Raw genomic sequence first — 26,246 nt, 5'->3', positions numbered from 1 at the left:
TTTATCTTTCCATCTTTTCTTTGCCTGTATCTCACCCTATACTTCACTTAGCATTCACCCTTTTAAAAATTTCACAAATAAAACTATCAGCCCTATAGGAAATAGCTCATGCACTACTGACTACACTCAAGCAAATACAGAGGAACAGTTTCCTTTCATGATGAAATAGAAAACTCCACTGGCATACAAAGTGTGAGAAATTATCAAAAGCATTAACAGGACAGTCACAGTTTTTTAAAAAATAAGACAAGTCAACTATATTAGAGAATACTCTAATGCTGAGGCAAAACTGTGCTCTTATACAAGAAGAGAAGTCATTTGCGGGCTCCCTGAACAAAGCCCACAATCAGATCTGCTTTAATTTCTATTGACTTTCCCTTATCTTTGGTGTTGAAACAATTTAGCTCTTGATTGATCACAAAATTAGTTTTTCAATATTAGGCTCACTCTACCTCTACATGAATGCATATTTTTTGCACAACATATTTTGTTCAGAAGATGTACAGAGCTATAATATCAGTGACTAATGTGGCCTCCAAAGAGGAGAAACACAGTATTCATGACTGGACCATAGGATGACAAGGGTATAAGCTGTTCAGGAAAGACAGGCAGGGAAGAAGGCAGGGAAGACAGGAAGTGGTGCTGCCCTCTACATCAAAAGATTGACTGGAGTACATGGAGTGTCATCTGGGGATAGAAGAAGTGGTGACAGTGAGTGAGGATTAAACAGAAGGGAAGAAAAAGTGATGATAGTGAGAGTCTGCTACAGGCCACCTGACAGTGAGTGAGGATTAAACGGAAGGGGAGGGAAGAGAAAGTGATGATACAGGCCACTTGCCCATGAAGAGTGGATGAGGCCCTCTATAAACAGATAGGATAAGCTTTCCATTTATGATCCCAGGTTCTCATAGGAGATTTCAACCACCCCGACATCTGTTGAAGGACAACACAACAAAGCATTGGCAATCTAGGAGGTTTCTGAAGTGTACTGATTGATAACATCTTCCTTCGAGTGGGAATGGAACTCACAAGAAAAGGTGCTATGCTGGACCTTGTCCTCACCAAGAAGGAGAGATAATATTTTGAGTAAAAGTGCACATTATGCAGTCATTTAGGAAGTCTCAGTGCATCACCCCTTCTTAACAACTGAAGGGGCAGAATTCAACATTCGGTTGCTCAAAACCACATTCTTGAAATTTCAGCTTCACAAAGTGTCTTTCTACCTATGACTATTGCATCAACCATATATTGACTAGGATCTGCTTATCCTTTACTGACCTAGCCACTTTGACAGCCACTTACTAGACTTGAGACATGACAAGCTGAATTTCTGATACAACAAGAATTTCAACCCATCGTTAACCTCCTGAATCAATCACTAAATGTTCTTTGATAGCTTTAAGGCATACTTGTGAGTAAACCAGCCATACTATGTTAAAAAGTAAAAATAGCATCATCAAATACAAACAACCTGCAAAATCCTAGATTTATGTTAAAATTACAAACCGGTGTATGAATAGAGAAGCAGTTCACATCAGCATAAAAGAAATGCTTTGCTTAGACCTAAACAGATGTAAGAACCATCATGAAAATATAGAAACAGCAGCAGATCCAGAGCCTACAGCAAAGTCTGAAACATTTCAAACCATCTAAAAGGTACCTGCAGTGCACTGATGACAATTTTATCCTGCAAGTAGTCAAAAAACCATCAAGGAGAAGCGCAATGCTGACCCTTGTATTAACATTAGACTGAAAGAGTCACAGTCAAGAAAAAAGAAGAGTATTGTCATCGTAATACCAAAATCAGTAAGAAGCCCAACATTTATCCAAATCATTGACTGTAAAGTACACAGCTTCTAGAATTTCTCTCTTTTAAAGGTACTTCTGGGCACACAGTTGAAATGACTGGTTCTGAACATAAATGCCATTAATAATCTAGTGATTGAACACAGAGTATCATAGGTTAAGGAAAACATGGGGCAATGATGGACAAGTGCAGTTGCTATAGTGACTCTGACAAGATACTCTCTACTGCCTTTACTTGTCCCTATTCCAATCATGATAAAGTCTAATTTAAAAAAAAAAACCCTTTCCAATTAATTATGTCTTTTCTTGGTATCCTCACATTCAAAAACATGCAGAGAGAAATTCTGCATTGTACAACACACCACATTCCTTGCTTTGAGGAGATTCTTGAATCTCAGCAATTTCTAAGTCTGTCAGGATAAAGCTTGCTGTAATAAAGCCTGATGAAGGGTCAGTTATGCTTCAATCTTTATTCATGACTCCAAAAACATATTAACACAGAGGCTGTAATATAAGGCATAGATCGGTAAACTACTGATGTGATTATTACCATTTTACCAGCCCAGTGATAACCACTCTTACTTCAATTCTCCATCTGTCTGGAAGCCAGTAGAAGAGTTATCAAGTAATTGGTGATACCACCTTTGTATCCAGTTCACTCTGTAAAACAGAAACCCTCTGCAAAAAACTGCTAGAAAGTCAGTTTCTAGAAGAAAGTTACCTCCCTGTTAGATGCATACCAGAATAAAGTTTAAAAGCTGGGTACCAAGTAGTACTGGGCTTTCTTCAGCTCAGGCTATCTATATGATTATGTGATATCAGGAAATAAATTGCTTCAAAATTAGCTAGATGTTTCATTAAGAAAAAAAAATAAAAAAAAGCTTTAGAAAGCCTCCATCTCCCGGCAGGGGAGTTGCAGGGACACTACAGCAAAGCCTTTATCCCACTAATCAAGCTGGGCAGAGATGTAGGACCAAAGCTTTTTCAAACTTACAAGACTGACTCCAAGTTTTATAATAAATTATTGAGTATCAAAGGGAACTGGATTAGAGTTAGGACCAGTGTTAGGAGTTTCTGCCTTCTAGTAGCCAATAATGACTTCTTAAAAGGGGGGGGGGGGGGGGGGGAGGGGGGGATAAAAAAGCAACCAAACAGCCTGTAACTAGATATTGCTACTACAGTATTTGTAAACAGCAACTTTTTAATGGTGCCTAATGTACTGCCTAACTTTAAGCAAAGATAACATTAACATAATCTTGTCAGAGATCTAACTCACTGAGCTGGAGTCCACACTGAAGTCATGTTGCATTTTCCATTTATTCTGCTCAAATTCTTAAAAAAAAAAAATCTCCCAGAAACACATCACACAATGGCTTCTAACTACTGTAACATTACATACACTGACATAACCCTTGACACTGAAAACAGTTTGATTACAGTTGAACTTGCAGAGATTACAAGTGACGTAGTCCTGGTTTAAGTATAAAAGGTTGCAACAGAGAAGCATATGGGCAAACCCATTTGTTCCACAATGTTTTTTAATTTCACACCGCATGTAACCAAAGCAAAAAGGAGATGCTGGCAACACAGTGATACAGGAATACAAATGCCAAATTGATCTAACAAAATCAATAGCCAAACCTTTCATCTGCTGCCAAACATTTCAAAAACTGGATTTGCACAGTTCAGGTTTCATCTCAGATTTGCTACCACAGAACCACAGGTCAAGTTAACCTAATTTTGACCTACTACCTCTGTCCTTTTCATTTACTGCCAGAGTCTGATTTCCATGTGCACTGCTACCTTCCTGCATCCCATACACAAAAGACAGGCAAAGCTACAGGATAAACTGTCAAGACAAAGAGGTAAGTTTTTCATATTAAGCATAAACACCTGCAAGAGAGGGGAAAAAACACAGTATCACAGTATCACAGTATCACCAAGGTTGGAAGAGACCTCACAGATCATCAAGTCCAACCCTTTACCACAGTGCCCAAGGCTAGACCATGGCACCAAGTGCCACATCCAACCTTGCCTTGAACACCTTACACTCACCTCGAATTTCAGCCATGGCTGCTTTCAAAAAGGCAACCACTTCCGAAAAGCCTAAGTGCATAGCCAGGTCTTGGCTACTAGACAGCTCACCATGTATATTTCATGTCATAGCTCAGAGAGAAACAGCTGATACTTTTTTGTTCTTCCAATCACGAGAAATATATTTTTAGCAATGAAAACCAAAACACTTTTATTGCATTGTGTATGATGTCAAGCATATGGACCAGTATGCAAATCCAGGATAAACATGGCAAAACTGACTTGAGCACTTTGTCAGACAGTATCAAATATGTGTGCTTCTACCAGCTTTGTTGATCGTTTTATTCTTTTCAGAAAAATACTATACAGCTAAATCTGTACTTTAGGTACTGCATCTACTACAGGACAAATGTGCCTTTGCATAGATAGATACAAGCTGAGAGGTAAAGTGAGGTTTTGCTACCCATGCAGGCAGAGAGATGTTTTGTAGTTCCTCCCCTTTTGAGACAGGAGTACAGCTAAGACCATTAAGCATTAGCATCAGCACGTGATGTAAGGCCAGGAAAACTGCCACCTTGCCTTCTTCCAGTAGCCTTCTTAGATCTTGTATTCAGGCTTCAAACTGACATTTTTGCAAGCATCCAGTTCTCCAAGGTACTCAGTACAGGAGGTTTGTGCATGTCATGTTATCCACTGCACAGGAGAGAAGACATTAGAGCGAAAACCTGCAACCGTGTGCAATTCCAAACAGAGTGTGTTTCTGTCTGGCTTTTTTTATTTCATTCCTCCAAAGGATGACGAGTTTCAAAAAAACACAACAGTAACTTAGAAAAGATGAACTTTTGCACGTTTTATGATTTAACTTGGACAGATGAAATTCTGTGAAAATGGGTGATTCCTGCAGGACAAAAAACAACCCTTTGCAGAGAAAATTGGAGTGCACCACTCCTGCTGAAATGCCTCACTGTCATGGTCTTGCAGTAGCTGCTATACCTTGTGCACCCTTGGTTATAAGCACCAGTAGTCAGTTTGGTTTGTCAGTGCAGGCTAGCAAGAGGGATGTGTTGTCTCATTTTACATCCCATACACACTTTCTGCTGACAGAGGCTATCTATTTTGCTTGAAGCTGGATTTAGCCCTGCTCTACTCACGCCCTAATGGAACTAAGTAGAAAGTGGCTGATAGAAGAAAGGAGTATTTTTCACCCTTTGTTAATGAAGACAATAGTGACAGAGCTCAGAATTAAACAAATGGCAATTTAAAGAGGATGATCAAGTTGACTTTAGTGATTAAAGCCAGCTTTATTTGTATACTGGTTCTCACAGAAAAGATGTTGCTTATAAAGGCAAAAATCTGCTTGCAAAGTCAGATGCCAAAATCCATGCACTTTCAGATTGACAAGCTCTACAGTGGAGGGTGGGAAAAAATAAGTAGGTAAGTAAGTAAATAACCCCAAGGCTTTTTTCAGTGCAAGAAAGAAGGATTGTTTACTGTGTCTACACTTAAAGCCAGGAAAACAGCAGTTTTGACCAGCTGCTGTCTTGCATACTCCTTTCCAATTTTAACAAGACACATACAGGCTCAAATTGCCACACTAAGAAAGAGTTCTTTGTCAGTTATTTAAATGCTCCTTGAACTAGACTCTGAGTCAAATCCTCACCTACTTAAAAGAGACAACACACAGTTTCCTCAGAAAGCAGGGTCTGGTCTCAATTCACTGAGGACCTGGCATACCACATATACCCATGGATCATTAATTAGACAAAAGCTGGAAGACAAGGACAACCTCAGCACCTTTCTGGCACGTTCACATCCCACAAAATCTGTCAGACTGGTGAAGATGGAAACCAACTGCTGAGAACTGCCACAGCATTGTTCCTGAAATGACCCACTCTACATTTAACAAAGCCCCTCAGGCTTTCAGACTGATGTAGTAAAATGGAGACAGAGAGGCAGCTGACAAACCTGGAGACATTCTCCTTCAGGAAACACATCAGGATTTTAGGAAAGTAAGGGGATACCATCAGATTATAGAAGGAGCTTGGGCTTCTATGTTTACCTTGCCCATCTTGTCCTATCACTCATCCCTGTCCAAAAATACAAAAAAGCCCACGCAAACCACCATCACCACCACTACTCAACTAAAACCAAAATCAACCAACCAAACCGAACCAAACCAAAACAAGGAAGTAATTCTTCTGCCTAGGAACCAAGGATTTACCATGACAGAAATAGAGAAAGAAATAATGGAATTGTGCCAGAAGGAACAGTTGCAGGTAGCTGAGTAGAGTGACGGGAGTGCTTGGTACAGAGAAGCACTCAAATGTAACTGGCCTCCTTCTAGCAGAGAGCATAGATATGTTATCTAGAGCATGCAGCTTTAAAAATAGCTATTAAAGCAAAGCATAAAAAGAACAACAACAAAAAAGCAACTCCCCAAAAGAAGGCACCCTGAATAACCTTTTCTTTCCACTTTGCTATTGGGCATCTTAGATTCAGAAATTTGCACTTTCATTTTCCACTTCTGGAAAACAAACAGAATCACTACCACAGAAATCACCCCAGCAAGATGCTGAAGTATGATTTTTGCTTATCATTACCTCTATTCGGTTACAGAAAAGCTTTGGTTTGTGGATCTGTTTGCATTTACAGCTTCTTCTGCCCTTAGGGTGTAAAAGGCTTTTCACAGGCATGGATGTGTATGCAGAAATAAGCAGACATAAAAGCTGAATAAGGGTACCTGCTTATTTCCATTTTTGTTCTGCACTAAATGGTTTTTGGACATCTCTAATTATGATGGAAGTATTTTGAAAACATTAATGTAAGCTATTTCTTTATTATGGAGGTCAAAAAGAAATTTATGGCCTGACAGATATTATCAGCTAACTTCCTACATGTTTCAACTAACCAAATGTCATCATTAGCCAAAAAATTTCAGTCCTATAAAAGGATAAGCATATCTGCAAACAGAAACATCCAACTATTTGAAAATTTAAATTCCCAGTCACTTATAAGCTAAAAAAAGGTGTATACAAAACTAAGTCCTTCTGTGTGGCCACCAGACTGAGGGAGGTTTTCCTCCCCTTTTACTCTGCCCTTGTAAGACCTCACCTGGAACACTGTGTTCAGTTTTGGGCTCCCCAGTTTAAGAGTCCAACCGAAGGCTACAAAGATGATTAAAGGCTGGAATACGTGCCCTGTGAGAAGAGGCCGAGCGACCTGGATTTTTTTGGTCTGGTGAAGAGAAGACTCAGAGGGGAACTAATCGATGTTCATATACATCTGAGGGATGGGTGTCAAGAGAGAGGGGACAGCCTCTTCTCCCTTGTCCCTGGCTATAGGACAAGGGGTATTGGGTATAAACTACAGCACAGGAAGTTCCACCTCAACACGAGGAAGAGCTTCTTTATTGTAAGGGTCACCGAGCACTGAAACAGAGAGGTTGTAAAGACTCTCTGGAGACTTTGAAGACATGTCCAGATGCGTTCCTGTGTGACCTGAGCTAGACTCTATGGTCTGGCTTTGGCAGGAGGGTTGGACTCGATCTACGTAATTTCTGATTTTCTTAAAACCTTATTGTCTATAATCATGTATAACAGAATATTTGATTTATAGATGTGGAGCATTATTTGATCCATTACCATGGTCTCCTTAATTTTTTCATTTCCAAAGGCTTTCATCTTCTGGAACTTGCATCACATTCGCTACCAGTTACTACACACTATGCAGCAACATCCATCAGAACGGCACATGTATTCTCAGAGCACAATGCAACACTCTGCTGGATCAGATAACCAAGCTGAATGTCTTCACTACTAACCAACAATGCACAGAAAACTTTCTTTGATTATTAGGATGTCCAATACAGGTCTTTTCTATGTGCTTGAACAGACTGTTCATCTTACACACTCAGTGGAACACAGCAAGTTTATGTGCAACAATGATTTGTTTAAAATAAATTACAGAATATTGGGGGGGACCTCGAAAGATCATCTAGTCCAATCCCCTGCCAGAGAAGGATCACCTATACCAGGTCACACAGGAATGCATACAGATGGGTTTTGAATGTTTCCAGAGGAGACGACTCCATAATCCCCCTGGGTAGCCTGTTCCAGTGTTTGGTCACCTTCACAGTGAAAAAATTCCTCCTGTTTCCATGGAACTTCCTTTGTCTCAAATTCCACCCCTTGCCCCATGTTCTGTCACTGGGCATCACTCAGAAGAGCCTGGCTTCATCTTTTCAGCACTCACACTTCACATATTTATAAACATTAAAAAGCTCACCCCTTTATCTTCTTCTTCCCAAACTAAAGAGCCCTAGTTCCCTCAGTCTCTCCTCATAAGGAAGATGTTCCACTCCCTTAATCATTTTTGTGGCTCTGCACTGGACTCTTTCAGTTTCCTGTCCTGAACTGAGTGGCCCGGAACTGGAAACATTATTTGAGATGCAGCCGCACCAGGCCAGAGCAGGAGGAGAACCACTCTTGACCTATTAACCACACCCTTTCTAATACAGCACTTGTGTTCTTGGCCACAAGAGCACATTTCTTGCTCATGGTCAACCTTCCATTCACTAGGACCTCCAGGTCCTTTTCCCCTTCACTGCTTTCCAGTAGGTCATTCCCCAACCTATACTGATCCATGCTGTTATTCTTTCCCAGGTGCAAGAGTCCACACTTGCTCTTCTTGAACTTCATAAATTCCTCCCTGCCCAACTCTCCAGCCTGTGTAAGTGTCACGGAATGGCAGCACAAATAAAGTTCATCTGGATTTTTCCCTGCACACAGTAGAAGTACAGGAGAGTTCTCACTGAAAATGTACATGATCCTTGTATTTTGTATGTTGGCCAAGGTAACACATGAGAAATGTTTTACTGCCTTTGTCCTTCTCTCCATCATGAACTGATAACTGAAAATACTTATGTTACAGGAAGAGAGCTTTCTGAATGCATTTTCAGTTTCTTTATTGATGGTTCTCCCCAAGTTTACAGCACAATTACACTGGGTACACCTTACACCTTCTCAGATGAGATGCGGTTACAAGATCAGCCCTGCTGAAATCCGGCTCCAGATTCTGAAACATAGTTGCCAGTTCTTTTCACTAGGGCTTCCTAGGGCTCTGACAAGCCACTTACATACATACAACGACAACAAAGGAATCATAAAGTAACACAGGGAGAGTAAGCAAATGTGCCACTCGGTGCAGAAATGAGTGAATGCTGGGAGTGAAAAGCAATAAACCAATGGAGTCTCTTATGATCAGAAAGTTTACATATGACAGAACTGGCTTGGCCAGTGGCCAACAGTTCTTCCCATGAAGCAGCATCACACACTGACCACCCTAATGAAACAGCATTAAACATGCGTATTTCTGTCATTCATGTTCAATTTACTGGAACATTCTAATGAAGTAAACCTCTCTGGTGCTTTCATTCTTTTCCCTGTCTCCCAGCCTGTCAAGAAGCAGTCCAGATCATCTACAAAATGAAGTTATTTTAAACTGCTCATCTGACATTGGTGTCCAAACTAGTGAAAAACAACATTCTGGTTATACAGAGGATTTTTCTCTCAAATAGCTCTACCACTTCTCAATATAATTTAAAAATGTAACTGCAACATAACTTGAAAAAATATGCAGATATTTCTGACTCATTTATTTTTATAGTCACTCATTAAATTTTTTTAACCACGTATTTCTCTGGAGGCACTGAAAGACAAGACCTGACAAACTGATGAAGTTTGTGTCAACTACAACCTTGGGACTCATCTCAAAGGAAGAATATGCTGCGTCCACATCTCTTTTTTTCTATTTGTGCTGGAACAGTTTAATGGTACTCATTACATACTAAACCTTTGTATACAGAAACAAGATATTAGTGGGAATCAATGCTATCCAAACCATATTTTAGGAACATACTTGGTTGGCCCATTGTGATCATGGTATTAAGAAACACTTTTAACTTAAAGTGTGCCTTTTGAAAGTATCAAATCCTGCAAGCTCTTCACCCACAGAACAGACATGGAGATACAGACACTGCAACTACTGATACACTGGCATCATAAGGAGTAAGCACAAATTCATATGCGTGGAGACAGCTGTAGTCCTGAAAGGATTTAACGGCTGAAACAAGGCCACAATACTGCAACTTGCTACCATGAAAGATATAACAAAACATATGTAGAATAACCTCTAATGGATTGCTGTTCTCCCATTTTGTAATTATCACAAAGTACTGAGCACAGGTAATAAATCCTATAATCTGCAGAAATTATTTAGTTTCCAAAAAAGCCATTATTAATCAAGTAAAGGCAACTAAAAGTCTAAGTAGATTGTGCAAGAACTTGCAGAGCACATGCACACAGAAACATATACATTTTAGGGACAGTGTGTATAACTTTCTACACAATGGGTCATGGGTTTAATGCAATTAAAAATTCTCCTACAGAATCTCAACATAAAACTTCAATACATTGCAAGTCTTTGTTGGCACAAAACCTACATACAGAATTCACAGAGTTCCCCCACCACAAAACCTGTCTTCATTGTGCTAATGTTTCTATCATATGAAAAACACCCTGATGTGAGAAATAGTGACATCTCAGTAGAGACAGGACAAAGTAAGGCGAACTGCAGGTCTTCAATCTGGCTGAAAGTGTTCTGCATTCTAATTAGAATTTCTTCTGGGATCCTAGGAAATGAAAGGATTTTCTTAAGTCTGACACTTAATGGACAGGGAGAGTTATTCAGAAAACAACAAAAAGAAGAGTGCTGAAAGCAGATGACGTCATGCCTCAAAATGGCATTTACCATCTTACTGACATTTCTACAATGTAAAGTAGCACTTTCCATGCAGCTATTCTTGAAAGCTCCAGATCCTCTGTGGAGACAGTATGGCTGGAGATGTACTGCTTTAAAAGGATGGAAAGCTGAAACAGTTCTAAATATAATGCATGTATTGTATTTCGGCACCCTAAATGCATTACAGTAATTCTCTGGTATACCACTTTTGTAATACTGTTCTGCCTGACACACTACAAGCAAAGTCTCCAGTCTACAATGCATGCAAGCTCTAGCACTCCCATCTTCCATCTTCATGAAAATCCTACACAGCAAGCATGGAAATATCATTTACTTTCCTTCAATTCTTCCTACAAGCACAGTTTACCTTTTTGTACAAGGAAGATCTTCCAACTTTGTAAGGCCCTTAGAACTGACTCATCTTTACCTCAGCCTGCCAGAGGCACCCATCATTAAGCAGAGACACTAAAATCTCCCCCTTACAATCTACAAGCAGTTAAAAGGAAAAAAAATCACAGGACTCTGGGAGCAGTCTGATTATTTATCTTCCTGCACATCCACACAAAGTCAACTTATGAGGCCATGTACATACCATTTGCTTGCAAGGCATTTGTACACTTTAGAAGATATTAAAAAGTCATTCACTGGTACTGCCTTTCTTTTTTTTTAGAAGCTTACCTTCCTTCCACGATGTGCAAGAACTATGCTTTGAACTACTTCTCATTAAGCAAGAAAGATGAAATTTCTTGTTAAAGATTCTCTGTTTCTAAAATTTACCTCCACCGCCTTTTTTGTGTCTTATATCGTGGCAAATTTTGCAGTATTTTTTTCTGTGTAAAACATCCTCCTAGCTGCAGTGAGGCATTTTTATAAACATGTCCCTCATTTGAGCTCCAGCTCATTGCAAAATGTAAAGAACAATAAAGAGGCTTTGCAGACACGCACCATGTCTCCTATTTCCTAAAGCTAGCAGACTTACTTTCACTTGAAAAGGAAGATGATGTCATAATTGGGATTTTCAAATTTCCACTTGAATTACAGACCTCTCTACACTGTTCTTCTACCTGCATATAAATACATTTTGAGACCAAAAGAGTAAGCACTTCGCAACACCAAAACAAAGTAGCATTACAGAGGCACACACAAGAGAAAATGCAGCCAAAGCATGTCTAACAAGCCATGTGACACATCAATACCTCTCTATTCTCTCCACACAGACCACTAAAAACTGTATCAACTGCACTTAATCATATTTGATGTATGTGTAATTATATTCTCACCAGCCACAAATTTCTTAGAGAAACTGGAAATAACTGCAATTATTTTTAAACTGCAGAGCTCTCTTTTAGAATGTGTTTTAAAGGACAACAACTCTGTGTTCTAAACTGATCACAGAATGTAATAACCAGGCACAGATGAAGAGTAGGAAGGATATTTGTATGTTAGAAATTCCCATACTGTTCTCTCCCTCTTACCATGGAACATATACTGTGCTTGCAATTTTTTGTTGCTCTCTCTGAATCTCATTTTCAAGAACCTCTAAGATACAGTATGCATGAACACCTCACTGTGACTCACTTGTATTTTGTCTGTATTGTTTTGAGACTCAACTACCACATTCTCCACTTGGTGTCAGGGCATTCCACGGTCTTTCCCTATCGGGCCCAACTCTATTAGAGACCTTAAGGCTATGTGGCACAACATACAGTACAATCTTTGAAAGTATTAGCAAACGGTACAAATAGCACAACTGTAAAACAAAAAAAAAGGACCTGCCTTAATCTCTACTTTCTTTTGTCTCTTACCTGCTGCAGAATAGAAAATCAATTTCTGATCACAGATTCTAACAGGACTAATGAATCTTTAGAAGAAGAAATGAAAACTACATTAACCTCCTCTCTGTGAGAGATTATTTTCATTTTTTTATTGCAAGATACTGCTAGCAAACTGGCTTTCTCTTGTTTCCATCCTGAAGCTCTGAGGTTCAGATACTTCCCACTAATCCAAGACAATGACAGAGATCTGAAGTTTAATACACTCATGGACTTACAAAAATGCATATACTTAAAACAGCCATCCAGTAAATTTCTTCATTAAAGTAACAATTATTACTATTTATGAATAACAATCTTACATTATTTGTAAACACGATCTCTTACACAATTTTGCCAGGATGAATGACTCCCATCAGGAAATCTACCTCTCAAAATCTGTGTGCAACCATCCACAAAAGAACTAATTTATTTTAGTGATCAGTAAGAATTACTGTCCTCTTAAAAATGTCGATACTGAGATGTATTGACATGAAGCAAGCAAGCATTCAACCTGACACTAGCATAAAAGGTATCCAATGCACTTAACATGAAAAACTTGCAGAAAATCCTAACCAGCCATGCGTACAGTGACTTACACAGCTTACCTGGAGAACATAAAGTACTACGAGGATAAAATCCAAAACTATATTTAGATTTGCTGACACAATCGTTACCACAGCCATGTCCATTCCCATGTCAGTTCGCTCTAAGGGAACAAAGGTCCCTGAGTTCTACACTTATATATGCATGTAGCCAATTTAGTTATGACCTGGGGGAACAAAAATCTACCAGAAGTGAAAATTGTGAGCAAATACAATTACTTGTCATTTCGTCACCTCTACTGTCAATCATAGATGGAGGTTGTATTAACTGTTCAGTGGCTCAGGCTAACATGCTTGACAGGAGTCAACATCAGAGGTTCAGAAGGAGTGTAGCCGTAACAAAGAAGTTACCAAGAAAGCACTGAGAGGTGAGTTTTCAGACAAGTAGACACACAAATTTCACAAAAGAGAAATCAAAGATAGTAAAATGGAAAGAGTTAGAGTCTTTAAAGGGCAAGACTTCATGGTATTTATTTGTGTATCTCCAAGTTCATGCTGGGGGGAAAAGATGCTTACTTGTAAAGGTAGTATTCTGCTTGATCCACTTCCTCTCGTGAAGAAATATTATCAACAAACTGATTGGGAAAAAAAAAAGCTTCAGAGGGAGTGCTCAAAAAGCACATAAGAAAATGCAACTTCAATAAACAAAATACATCTGTTTTGCACATTCAGATGTCCAAGAGTACTAGAGATCTTCAAGTCTTTGCTTGCTCCTACTCTGGTTTCTTCAGGACTTCTAAACATTCTAAACTGAGAGAACTACCCTCCTTGGCTATAAGACATGTTATGCACTTTGAAGGCATGGAGACCATCTGAGAATTATGTCGACTTAGCTCAGTGCTTCTTATTTTTGCTGCTCCTCTCTGGACTTTTGCTCTTTAATCATACCCTTTAATTTGAGAATATTTTCAGTTTTTCACCTTCCTTCCCAGCCTGCCCAATTCTGAGTGAGTCTCAACATGTCTTACTTACCCTTCTGAAAAGTATTTTTTTTCATGTGTTTGCCTGTTCATACTAAAAATCCTCAAGGACAGGGGCAATGGCATTTTCTATTTCACCACATTTATAAATAAGAAAAAAACCAATCCTGTGCTGTAAAGCAAGATTATCCTCTAATTTAAACTCCTGTCCACTCCAGGCAATCTCCCAAAATTTCCAGTGCTATCAACTACTTAAATAAAAGCCAAGTATTTGACCAGACTTTGTCTTATGGAAACAGTAAATCCTGTTTTCCTGCAGGTTTTACTAATGGTAAGTGCAAAATAAAGATTCTGGAACACTCCAGTCTTTCGAATATAATACCTTTAGGTCAGAATATATGAACATGTTCACAAAGTCAGTATTTCTCTTTATCTTAAGTTACAAATAATAGCTTCACCTGACTGCTGCTTTTTCTCTGGTTTTAACACTCCTTGAGTAACATGTACACATAAACCTCATCTTCCAAGTGTGGCAATAGTATGCCTCTGCATTTCTTTTAAGTTTTAAAAAATAAAATCTTATCTGAGCTCCAGGTATTGGAACGTGAGGCTGACAATCTAGAAATGCCACTTCATTGGGTAAGAGGTCAGGCCAAAACTAGCACATGAATAAAAGGAATAAAGCTCATTAAGTAATAAAAGGGAGAGGAACACCTGTTATCCCCGTGTACACTTTCTAAGAAGCAGTGATGAATAATCTTGATCTGTGTAAGTGCTTGATCTTGTAACTACCAAATTTCTGACTCCTCATTCATTAGTGGTGCTAATAATCCTACTGAAAGGTGTTACTGAGACACCAAGGTGTTGACTCAACTTTATTGGATAATTTTAAAGATGGAAAATAGTCTAGTTTAGCTTTGTGTTTTTTTTCAGTTTAGTTTGGGTTTTCTTGTTGTTGGAGAGGTTTTGTGCTTATTTTTTGGTGTTTGGTTTCTTTTTTCAATCCAGTGACATTTATTCCCCTTTTTCACTACACTCAGGGAGCTTAAAGGGACACCTCACATTTCTGCCTTTATTCCCACTCCCCAGATTAATCCATCCAGAGACAGGAACTGGTTAATAATTCAAATTAAAATAATGCTTTGGTTTATCCCATACCAATATCTTTCCTGCCTAAGTCTGCTGAGGCAACAAAAGAAACTATAAAGGCAAAATTTACACACCTTTGCCTCACTCTGAAAAGAGCCTGGAAGTGAAAGAAGATGAAGGTAGACAAGCAGCGTGCTAGTTCTTTGCATTCCTTTGGCAGCTTGAGTTATTACAATGGGCTTGAGGGGATGTTAACACTCTCATTAAGACAGAAACCACGGGCAGACAAGGAATATATATCAGGGAAATAGACTGCTAGCAATAGGGAGGCTCAGTTTTACTGAAAAAAAGACTATTTCTCATTAGAACACTCTGCAGTCCAGGTACTAAGGAATGCAAAGTAACAACAAAAGAGATTTACACAGCAATTTAACAGTATAGCGACCCATTTACCATCCTAGAACTCCCAGCAGAGGTGATACTATTTATTCCCTCTCAGCCAACTTGATTTCAAAATCATTCCACTGTACTTTTCCATTGCTTTATAATTGGTATTTATTTCCTTACCCGAGTTATTGTCAAAGAGCTAACAGGCAGCTTTCTTTCATAGGTCCTGTCCATTAACTGGGCTAAGGCAGCTGCAGAAGAGAAAAGAGTATGTTTAATCAACTAGCATTTCAAGAAATCTGCAGAGCCATTCTATAACCTAAACCAGAAACTGTCTATGAAATCAAATTCTGGTTCCTTGTTAACATTTCACTTTCAATTTGTACAAAAAGTTATTGTTAAATACTTTAAGAGAAAATAACACATGGGAAGGTTCTCAGTAAGATGATTCCAACTTATTAGAAAAAAGCAAACTATTCTATATAATGTGTTGGATGAAATTAGTACAACTAATATAACTAATCTAAAACATTTGAACAGCTCCCCTTAAAATCTGTATTTGCTTTCATAGTTAACTTGTGCTGGACACTGTTTTTGACATGGACTTCTATTTTATTGTACAGTAAAAACAAGACAGAGAAACAAGTAGTACCATATAATTACAGACAGCAACTCAAAGAAATTCTGTTAATCAAGATGGGTACCTTGGCAGTACTTCACTAACTTTATAGCATTCTGCTCCAGCACTCATATAAAAATACTAATGTGCCCACACAAGAATTTCAAGCTTCTGATTGAACTAAATAGTAAACTTCTGCATTAATTTATTTAATTGTAAGTTAAATTAAGTTAATTTGGAGTTTTAGTTATGTACTGTTCCTGGAAAATAATTACGCCTCAGGAGGAGTAAACCGTTTACTGTATGATAGCATCAGCTGTTTGATTCTTATCTGAGAAATGAGCTAATGATATCCAATCTATATTTACAGATTTGCCTTCTATTTCAAATAATTTCCTTCTATTCTACTACATCTTCCAAGACCAGGAATCAAATGTATTCCCTTTACATCACTAGCATTTTGCTTTATCCTTTCCATCCCAAGACTACAATTGTTATTAAACCTCTCCTTTGACACCTCTCAGTTAAAATTTCTGGCCGCTCTCCAAGAGTTGATAGGTTACTGTACAATTGTGCTAGTTTGACCCTAGCTGGGATATTTTAGTGAGAGGAATTAGGTTACAGGCTGTGAAAAGGAAACAACAGTGATGTCTACTTCACTCATAGGCTTGCTGAGACGTATAAAAACAAGAATACAAACACAGACAACAGAGTTACTCTTTAGCTCTGCCTGCATGCTTTTCTCTCTCTAACTTGCTGTCTGTGTAACTAATCCGTCTGCTTCCTAACCCCCCTGGCCCATTCTCCAAACTCACCTTTAATGTAAGGCAAAGTCTGGGATAAGGTAGAGGGGTGGGAAGGAGGCAGAAGGATGGCTGGGAGCCCCTCCTGGGGACTGTGGTTTCTGGGAGAGGTGCTGTGCGTATGATTTCTTTTTACTTGTGTATTTCTGTATATAGCTGTATATATTGTAAATACCTGCTTGTATATTGGGCTAAGCTGTAAATATAAAGCTTCATTCTAATTTCCATCTCGGCTGAGTCTAGTCTGGGTGATTTTCACAAGAGGGGAAGTGTGTGTGTCTGTATGTAACACCCAAACCATCACAATTCACTTTCTGAAAAGGTCATCTGACTTCCACACCTGTCAATGAAATGATGTGAACACTACTCACAGGATCACATTAGAACTGACTAAACCTTCTACTCCAGCAATAAGTCAGGGCCAGAAAGCAGCACTGCACCAGTAACACGTCTCCAAGGAATGCAGTCCATGTATGCTCTGTCCACAAGCCGTATCACTACTCATCATGTTAAAAACAAACCCACGCCACTAGTGAATACTGAAGGGTATACGGCTCTAACAGTACAAATGGCATTCAGTGCTACTCTAACTGTACAGATCCCTCTCAGACTGCAACACATCCGCAAAGATTTTTGTTGCAGTAAAATGACAGATCCTTAATCTGGAATAAAATGGTTGATTCTTTGTGCAATGTTGCTGCCTGCCACATAGCAGTATTATTTTTATCCTAACACCTTCCTTCCAGAGGCACTCTGAGATGTTCTTCAAAACACAAAAAGAACATTTATCTCTGAGGAAAGATAAGCACTTCATGGCTGAGGAAAGGCAAGCATTTTATGATTGTGAAAGCAATGGCGAATGTGAGGCAAAGTTACTGAGGCAAGCACCAGCTCCTATGAAATACCACGCAAGATGCTGAGTTGATATGGGCCACAAAGGTCATGCTGTAGTAGGTACTAGTGAAACATCAGATCAACTTCTTTAGTGGTAAAGAAACTTCTGCGGGACTATCCTTAAAAGAACTGTGTGTAATTTCTAGCCTTGAGCTCTGTGGTAAAGGGTTGGTCTTGATGATCTGTGAGGTCTCTTCCAATCCTAATAATACTGTGATACTGTGATAATTTACTCTATATTACCTGTTTCTCCAGCACTCGCAAAGGTCCTGACAGACCATGTAGGTAAAGAGTCTGGAAGCATTCCCAGCAGTGACAGAAACTAGAGAGAATGAACACTGCAGGCAAGTAAACTTGTCAGGAACTAACAACTCTCTAGATCCTTGCCTAAACATACTAAGCCAACTGTCAGCCAGCACTCTTCACGTGCATTTCAAGACACCTGGAAAAAAAAGCATTTATTCTAAAATCTGCTGTGCTTGATGACAAAGCAGCGTGGACCTGATAAGACAAACGCAGAGGCTGGGAGTGCACGTGTCTATTCCAAGACCATTTCTGTCACACATGTCCCATTGAAAAGTGGAAGGTCATAGTCAAGTCCATTTTCAGCCACACTCAGATCCTGCGCTTGGCACTTCTTCTGTCTAGGTGTTCAAGAAGATGAAAAGCCTACTTCAGGCAACACTGAACAGCTAAGAATATAAACCAAACTAAAACAGTGCTGAGTTCAAAATCTCAAGACTGCAAGCCAATTATACATAGGTCTCCTCTGAGAGAATTCACACACAGAATTTTAATGACTGACCTTTTATATTGTCTATGAAGCTAGAACTCTTTATCAGAGCTTTCGCACAGAAAGCACTACAAAGCCATTATCTATCAGCCCCAGTATGACTCAGAATAAAATGAATGCCAACTGCTTGAAGAAGACAAAGTTAATGGAGAATTTAGCTTTGTTTCTAGACAAACCAGTTTCTGCTGTAGTTTTTAGATACTAATAATTCACAGTGATTCTATAATTCACAGTCATTCCTCATACTCATTACATAATTCAGCTACCTTTTGTAAATCAAGTTTGTTCCTTAAGCTTGTGTTCAAGAATCAAGAATTAAAGCTTCTTCTAAGTTAAAAACATCCCAACAGAAGCACTAGAATGCAAAAATGTGAATACCTCAGTTTCCTAGCACCACTAGTAGTAAAACTTGAGTGTTAACATTGGGTATAAACCATGTAAATGTTCAGTGGTGGAAGTAAAATTCTATGTACATTCTAACAGACACATGTGGGTGTTCTACATAGTGCAAGGACTTGGGCCATCAGCTGATGAAAAGCTCAACATGAGCTGACAATGTGTGCTTGCAGCACCACCTGTATCCTGGGCTGCATCAAAAGAAGTGTGAGCAGCAGGATGAGGGAGGTGATTCTATCCCACTCAACTATGCCCTCATGAGACTCCCATCTGTTGTACTGCATCCAGTGCTGGTGCTCCACAGTATACAGAGGACATCAAACTGCTGAAGCAGGTCCACAAAGATGATCAGAGGGCCAGAGCACCTCCCTTATGGGGACAGGTTATGAGAATCAGGGCTGCTCAGCCTGGAGAAAAGAAGGCTCCGGGGAGACATCAAGCAGCCTTTCAGTACCTGAGAGGTGCCTACAAAAGGGCCTGAACTGGACTTTTTGCATGGGGTTGTACTGACAGGACAAGAGGGAATGGATTGAAGCTTGAGGAGTGTAGATTTAACTAGATGTTAGAAAGAAATTCCTTATAGTAAGGGTGATGAGACATTACAATAGCCTGCACAAAGCGATGATGAATGTCACCTCCCTGGGGACACTTAGGGCTGGGTTGGATGAGGCCTTGAACAATCTGATCTAGTGGAAGGTGTCTCTACCCATGGCACGGGTTTTGCAACAAGATGATCTTTAAGGTTCCTTTGAACCAAAACCATTTTATGATGCTATGACTTCTCTAACAGTCATTACCAAAGAGAACACTGGGGACATATAATCTATCATACGCATTACCTGTAAAATATATTTTTAGAAGATGGTATTTAACAAAACTTCAATTTGTCATTAACTTATTTCTGGATATTGCACAACAATGGCTTTAAACTAACAAAACAAACCATATGTCTGTAATCAGGTAATGTATTTCTGGACCTGATTTTACAGTTACCTCTAGAATAATGGTATCTGGTATTTCACATTCACCTATTGTTTTCATCTGTCCTGCTGTCTGCAAAAGGGTGATATAGAACAACGACTAGGAAAACATTGCCTTTAACTCCCAGGTCGGTGGTTATGACACCTAATACCACTTTAGTGGCCTAGGAAACCAAAACAGTTTCAGTTTGATTCACAGTGTGTATCTATCTGCAGCATGTAGCCACATCAACAAATGGTATATACTGACACCATGTAAGGTCACTACCCTCTTATCCAAGACGTGGTTGAAATCCAGCAATACAGCAGCAATGGGAAAGCAGATACAACTGTACATAGTTTACCTGCCCTGGGAACGACAGGCAGACCTGATATTTTAACTCAAAGGCTAATATTTTGTTTTCTATGTACATAAAGCCTTGTTTTATTTTAAAGACTCAGTTAAAACATAAAGGAAGCATAAGACAAGTACTTTACTTTGCCTTACAGATTCATGTTTCACATCTCAGTATCTCTATTTCCACATCCCTAGCAGCTTCTGGAAAGACCAACAGCTTTGAACCAAAGGTGGCTTTGAACAGAAATCACAGAAGTTTGTAAAGGCAGTACTGCCACCTGGTGTTGTGGATAGGCCACCTTTGGTATCGTTTTTTTCTAACAAAAGAAAATAATTTTCCTATCTCATTGGGGTTCTGCCATCCCTTGAGATGCTACGAAGCAGTAACTGCTACTCTCTTTACCAAGATATTTGCTGTCACTTTATTTACGAACTGAAACATGCCTCTCATTTCCTTGATATCTCGGTTTCAGTAAGTAAAGTCCAAATTAATTCTAGACAGGAAAGCCCCTAGCAGCAAGCATTTTCTAACTTCTGAGTTAACACCTTTTCAGTTGCTATCTTTATGAACAAACATGCTTCTGTACACAAAATACTGTCATAATCTCTCCCATGCTTTCAGTACTGAAGTTTGCTAAAGTCATTCATGCTTGCATTGCCGAACTGAGACTAGAGAGAAGACAATAAAGCATATCTTAGTTCCTCAGGGATCAGTGCTGGGTCCAGTCCTGTTCAACTTCTTTATCAATGACACTGATGAGGGCACAGAGTGTCTGCTCAGTAAGTCTGCTGACAATAGCAAACTGGGAGGCTTGGCTGATACACTGAAGGCTGTGTGGCCATTCAATGAAACTTGGACAGACTGAAGAGTTGGGCACAGATGAACCTGATGAGGTCCAAGAAGGATAAGTGCAGAGCCCTGAACCTGGGAAGGAATAATAAACCGCACCAGTACAGGTTGGGAGGCGATCTGCTGGAAAGCAGCCCTGTGGAGAAGGACCTGGGAGTCTTGGCGGACATGTTACCCATGCAATGTGCCCTTGTAGCCAAGAAGCCAATAGTATCCTGAAGTGCATCAAGAAAAGAGTGTCTAGGGAGGTTCTTCTCCCCCTCTACTCTGGCCTGTTAAGACCACACCTGGAGTATTGTGTCCAGTTTTGGGTTCTTCAATTCAAGAGACAGGGACCCACTGGAGAGAGCCACGAGGATTATTAGGGGCCTTGAGCATCTCCCCTATGCAGACTGTACCAGCACTTTCACAGCAACGTTTTAATCTATAGTGGATCTCTCCTACCCATAACACTTGTTGAAGTAAGAACCCTGCATATGGAGGTGACTGTTTCAAATGCATGCCAGGGCACTAGTGTGTCCAAAAGACACTCAATAAGCAGTTCTACTGACAGCAAAGAGTTAAAAAGTATTAACAGTCTCTGCAGCATCCACACTTCAGTCATGAGCATTCACAACCTGTTTCTAGCCCATTTAGAGTAAAACATGTTGACAGTACCAACCTAGGTGTTTATAGGCAAATAACAGAAAGAAAGTAGTACATAAAAATCACCACTGGTCATTTTCTCTGTGTCCTAGATTGGGGACTATAGGGTTAAAAATTCTGTGGGGACTAGAAAATTGTTATCCAATCCCATAATTCTGCTATCTCTTTATAAGCGCACATCTAGGCCAGCTCGCTCTCCTTTCCTCCTCTTCTACCTCTGTGTCTGGCAGGAGCTACTTTACCGGGACAAACATGTACAGAGTAGAGTAGGTCCGTTTTGGCACCTACAGAGGCTTTTGCTTAGGCTTGTGGATGGCAGAGATGCTGGTGGGGGAGGACTGGAGCACTGGGGATTATAGATTTAGTTTTTGTTTGGGGGAGAATTTAAGGGGTCACCATGGATTTTGTAAGCACTTTGTAATTTCTTTTTGTATCTCTCTTTCCAGATATAATTGTTTTCTTTCCAATTCATTTGAGAGTCCCATTCTATTGACTCTTTAAAAACCACAACAGTCTGTCATCTTGCCTGACATGTCCTTGAATTTCACTTGCTGATTCCACTTTCAGACTGATAATCTGTTTTAGAATTAACACACACAGTTCAGGGGCATAGGAATGAAAAATGGTAAACAAAGATTGTATTAAGAGGTTTCCAAAATGATTCTGGTACAAAATAATGCATACGTATTTTCAGCATTGAAAAACACCTCACATGATGCTTTCTATTTAACATTATCACCAAAAAGGTGGTGCAATGTAACTACTATTGTAATCTAGCCAAAGAATTTAGCTACAAAATCTGCACAGGAGATCTCACTACCATATGCAAGTACAGTTTAAAGTACAGCTTCCTTGAAAATACAGTTTTAGTTTCCTATAGAATTTCAACAAGAAATTTAACTTACCTACTTGAAAACTCTGAAGAAAAAGTTTTTTTTAAAAAGGTACTACTTATAGACTAGGTCTACTTTCATACTGCAATACAGTTAAAATCATGTAAATGAAAAGGACACTTGGTGAAAATTTTCACTGTCAGACATGAAATGACTACCTTAGAATCACAAAATCATAGAATCAGTCAGGGTTGGAAGGGACCACAAGGCTCATCTAGTTCCAACTCCCCTGCCATGCCCAGGGACACGCTACCCTACATCAGCCTGGCCAGAGTCCCATCCAGCCTGGCCTTAAACATTTCCAGGGATGGGGCCTCAAACACCTCCCTGGGAAACCCATTCCAGCCTCTCACCACTCTCATGCTCAACAACTTTCTCCTCATGTCCAGCCTGACCTACTGATCTCCAGCTTCGCTCCATTCCCTCTAGCGCTATCACTCCCTAATATCCTGAAAAGTCCCTGCCCAGCATTTTTGCAGACCCCCTTCAGATACTGAAACACCACAATAAGGTCACCTTGGAGCGTCCTCTTCTCCAGACTGAACAGCTCCAACTCCCTCAGTCTGTCCCCATACGAGAGGTGCTCCACCCCTCTGATCAACCTTGTGACCCTTCTCTGGACATGCTCCAGCATCTCCATATCCTTCTTGTAATGGGGGCTCCAGAACTGGATGCGGTACTCCAGGTGCGGTCTCAGCAGAGTAGAGTAGAGAGGGAGAATCACCTCCCTCGACCTGCTGGCCACACTTCTCCTGATGCAGTCCAGGATCGTGTTGTTGGCCCTCCTGGCTGCAAGTGCACACTGCTGGCTCACGTTAAGCCTCTTGTCCACCAGCATCCCCAAGTCCCTCTCCTCAGGGCTGCTCTCCAGCCACTCACTGCCTAGCCCATATTTATGATTGGGATTGCCCCAACCCAGATGCAGGACAATACACTCGGTCTTGCTGAACCTCATGAGGTTATCCTATAGTATCCACCTCTTCAGCCTGTCCAGGTCCCTCTGTGTGTCTGCTGCACCACACAGCTTGGTGTCTTCAGCAAACTTGCTGAGGGTGCACTCAATGCCTCTGTCCATGTCACCAACAAAGATGTTGAACAAGATTGGTCCCAGGACTGATCCCGGAGGGACTTCGTTTGTCACCCCAAACAAACCATCTTCTAGAAACCTAACCTTCATTAAATAGGTAAATTCTAACTTGTTTCCACATTCTAGCTCTGAATATGTAACAGATTTTTAACACATTGGGCAGACTTTGACACAGAACCTCAGAAGCATTTCACTACACATATTCACTGATGATACAAAACTGGGGGGAGTGGCCCACAGCTCATCAGGCTGTGCTGCCATCCAACAAGATCTGGACAGGCTGGAGTGTTGGACAAAGGATAATCAGTTCAGTAAGGACAAGTGCAGGGTCCTCCATCTGGGGAGGAATAACAACAGGCACCAGTACAAGTTGGAGGCTGCCCTGCTGGAAAGCAAGTTCTCCATGGGACAGCAAGTGCCCTTGTGGCCGTGAGAGCCAATGATGTCCTGGGGTGCATCAGGGAAAGTGTGTCCAGCAGGTCTAAGGAGGTTCTTCTCCCCCTCTACTCTGCTCTGGTGAGACCACATCTGGACTACTGTGTCCAGTTTTGGGCTCCCCAGTTCAAGAGAGAAAGGGACTTGCCGGAAACAGTCCACCAGAAAGCCATGAGGATGCCTGGGGGACTTGAATATCTGCCCTATGAAGAAAGACTAAGAAACCTGGGTCTGTTTAGTCTGGAGAAGAGAAGACTGAGAGAAGTGTGTACAAATATCTGAGGAGTGGGTGTCAAGTGGAGCGGGCCAATCTCTTCTTGGTGGTGAGCAGCAGTAAGGTAATGGCTACAAACTGAAACATAAAGGACTTCATCTCAACATGAGGAGAAACTTCTTTACAGTGAGAGTGATAGAGCAGCGGAACAGGCTGCCCAGAAAGTTTGTGGTGTCTCCTTCTCTGGAGACTTTTAAAACCAGCCTGGATGCGTTCCTGTGCAAATTACCCTAGAGGATCCTTCCTTGGCAGGGCAGTTGGACTCAATGACCTCTAGAGTTGCCCTGCAACCTCTAAAGTTCAGTGATTCTGTGATCGGTTTAATGTGAAGTATTTATAGATGATGAGCCAGTCTAAAATTAGTTCAGGTTGCAGTCAGTTAGTGAAAGTCGAGAAAAAAACAACAAACTTTTCTCACCCAGGCTATGCTCCTCTTTGTGCCTCTTTTCCCATTTTGAGCTGTCCACGTAGGCTGCAGAAAGAAGAGATCTTCTACCTAATGCAGAAATAAATTATTACATAAGCCAGGTTGCTTAGATATTTCTAAACAAACTCACACTTCATTAGATATCACCTTTTCCTGTCACATTTACTGAATTGGATGCATTAAACTGCCTACAAATCAGCTGGCAGCAGCAAGCTATTATATCCATTCAGATTTGGTGTATATGGATGAGCCATTACCTCATAATTTTTAAACCAGAAATGCTCTCCCCTAAGTCTTTTTTCAGCATGAAACAAATCTTTCCAAATCTGAACTCTATATTTAAGAAAATGATAATTTTAAAGAGAAGTAAACCCCACAAAATAACAATAAAGGATAGCTTCCTTGTACACACAAACTTTTTTCATCAAACACTAACGATCAGCTAAATGCAGACACAAAAACTTAGGTAAAAAATTAATACACACAAGAAGGCTTTTCTGTTGGTGGTGGCTATTTTTACCACCTGTAAAGATTTGTCTTACTGGGAATTAAAAGTAGATGCTTGTCTGGAAAAACTCGAGCTGGTATCATTTTTTTTTTTTTAAACCTCCTAAGAACTGCAGACTTGAAATAAATGCTTTTTTCCGAATACTCTTTGTACCACCTTTGATATCTATTCGGAACGCTGTAAAACTTTTGAAACGAAGTGTAATATTGTTCACTTGAAGAACAAAGCATGTTTGTGCATCTTTCACTGATGATGCCTTGAAAATGCATGAGGATCATCTCGATAATATTTGTTGAAGATACAGAAAGAGATACAGAAGGTTGTGGAAATTAAGCAACACGGAGTAGTTTAAAAACAGGCATTACTATGCTACACAGAATTCTTAGTCACTACCTTAATGCCTTCACCTGAAAACCTGCTAACAGTAATAGTTTATTATTCTCGCGTGTAAAACAACTTTTCTCCTTATCATCCTTCTGACAAGCAATTATACATACATCAATCTAAGTTTTTGTAAAAAAGACCTGATACACAGAATTCCATAGTTAGGAGAATACACACAATGCCTTAACAAAATGCCAGAAAATAAGAGGTACTTTTGGTTGTTTAGCGGGGTTTCTTTTAAAGGTATTTTTCATTACAACGATGAAAGAGGCACACAAAATACTTAGGGTTTGCACTCTGCGATTTTTTTAAACGAAGTTCTATATCCGAAGTTACGGATGTCGCTAGCAAGCAGAAGACTTTGAGCGAACATTACTGAGTTCAATACTTCCCAATCGTGAGGATTTTTTGAAAGGGGGCTTTTCAAAAGCATCAGTTTCTGTTCTGCTTCCGTCACCCGAGTGACAGATT

The 26,246-nt window shown here is 40.0% G+C and overlaps 1 protein-coding gene across 1 annotated transcript in view; it reads right to left on the bottom strand.

The window, feature by feature from the left end:
* MRPS27 (mitochondrial ribosomal protein S27) overlaps positions 1–26,246 on the bottom strand; it is a 52,088-nt gene that overhangs the window by 25,364 nt on the left and 478 nt on the right. Inside the window, exons 2-4 of the mRNA XM_064176287.1 lie at positions 24,875–24,952; positions 15,631–15,701; positions 13,571–13,629 (exon numbers count right to left, since the gene is read on the bottom strand). Coding sequence (XP_064032357.1) covers positions 13,571–13,629; positions 15,631–15,701; positions 24,875–24,952 — 208 coding nt within the window. The remainder of the gene's footprint in view (positions 1–13,570; positions 13,630–15,630; positions 15,702–24,874; positions 24,953–26,246) is intronic.

The sequence above is a fragment of the Pogoniulus pusillus genome, chromosome Z (assembly GCF_015220805.1).
Source record: "Pogoniulus pusillus isolate bPogPus1 chromosome Z, bPogPus1.pri, whole genome shotgun sequence".
NCBI lineage: Eukaryota > Metazoa > Chordata > Aves > Piciformes > Lybiidae > Pogoniulus > Pogoniulus pusillus.
This window is presented reverse-complemented; position numbering and strand designations above follow the sequence as displayed.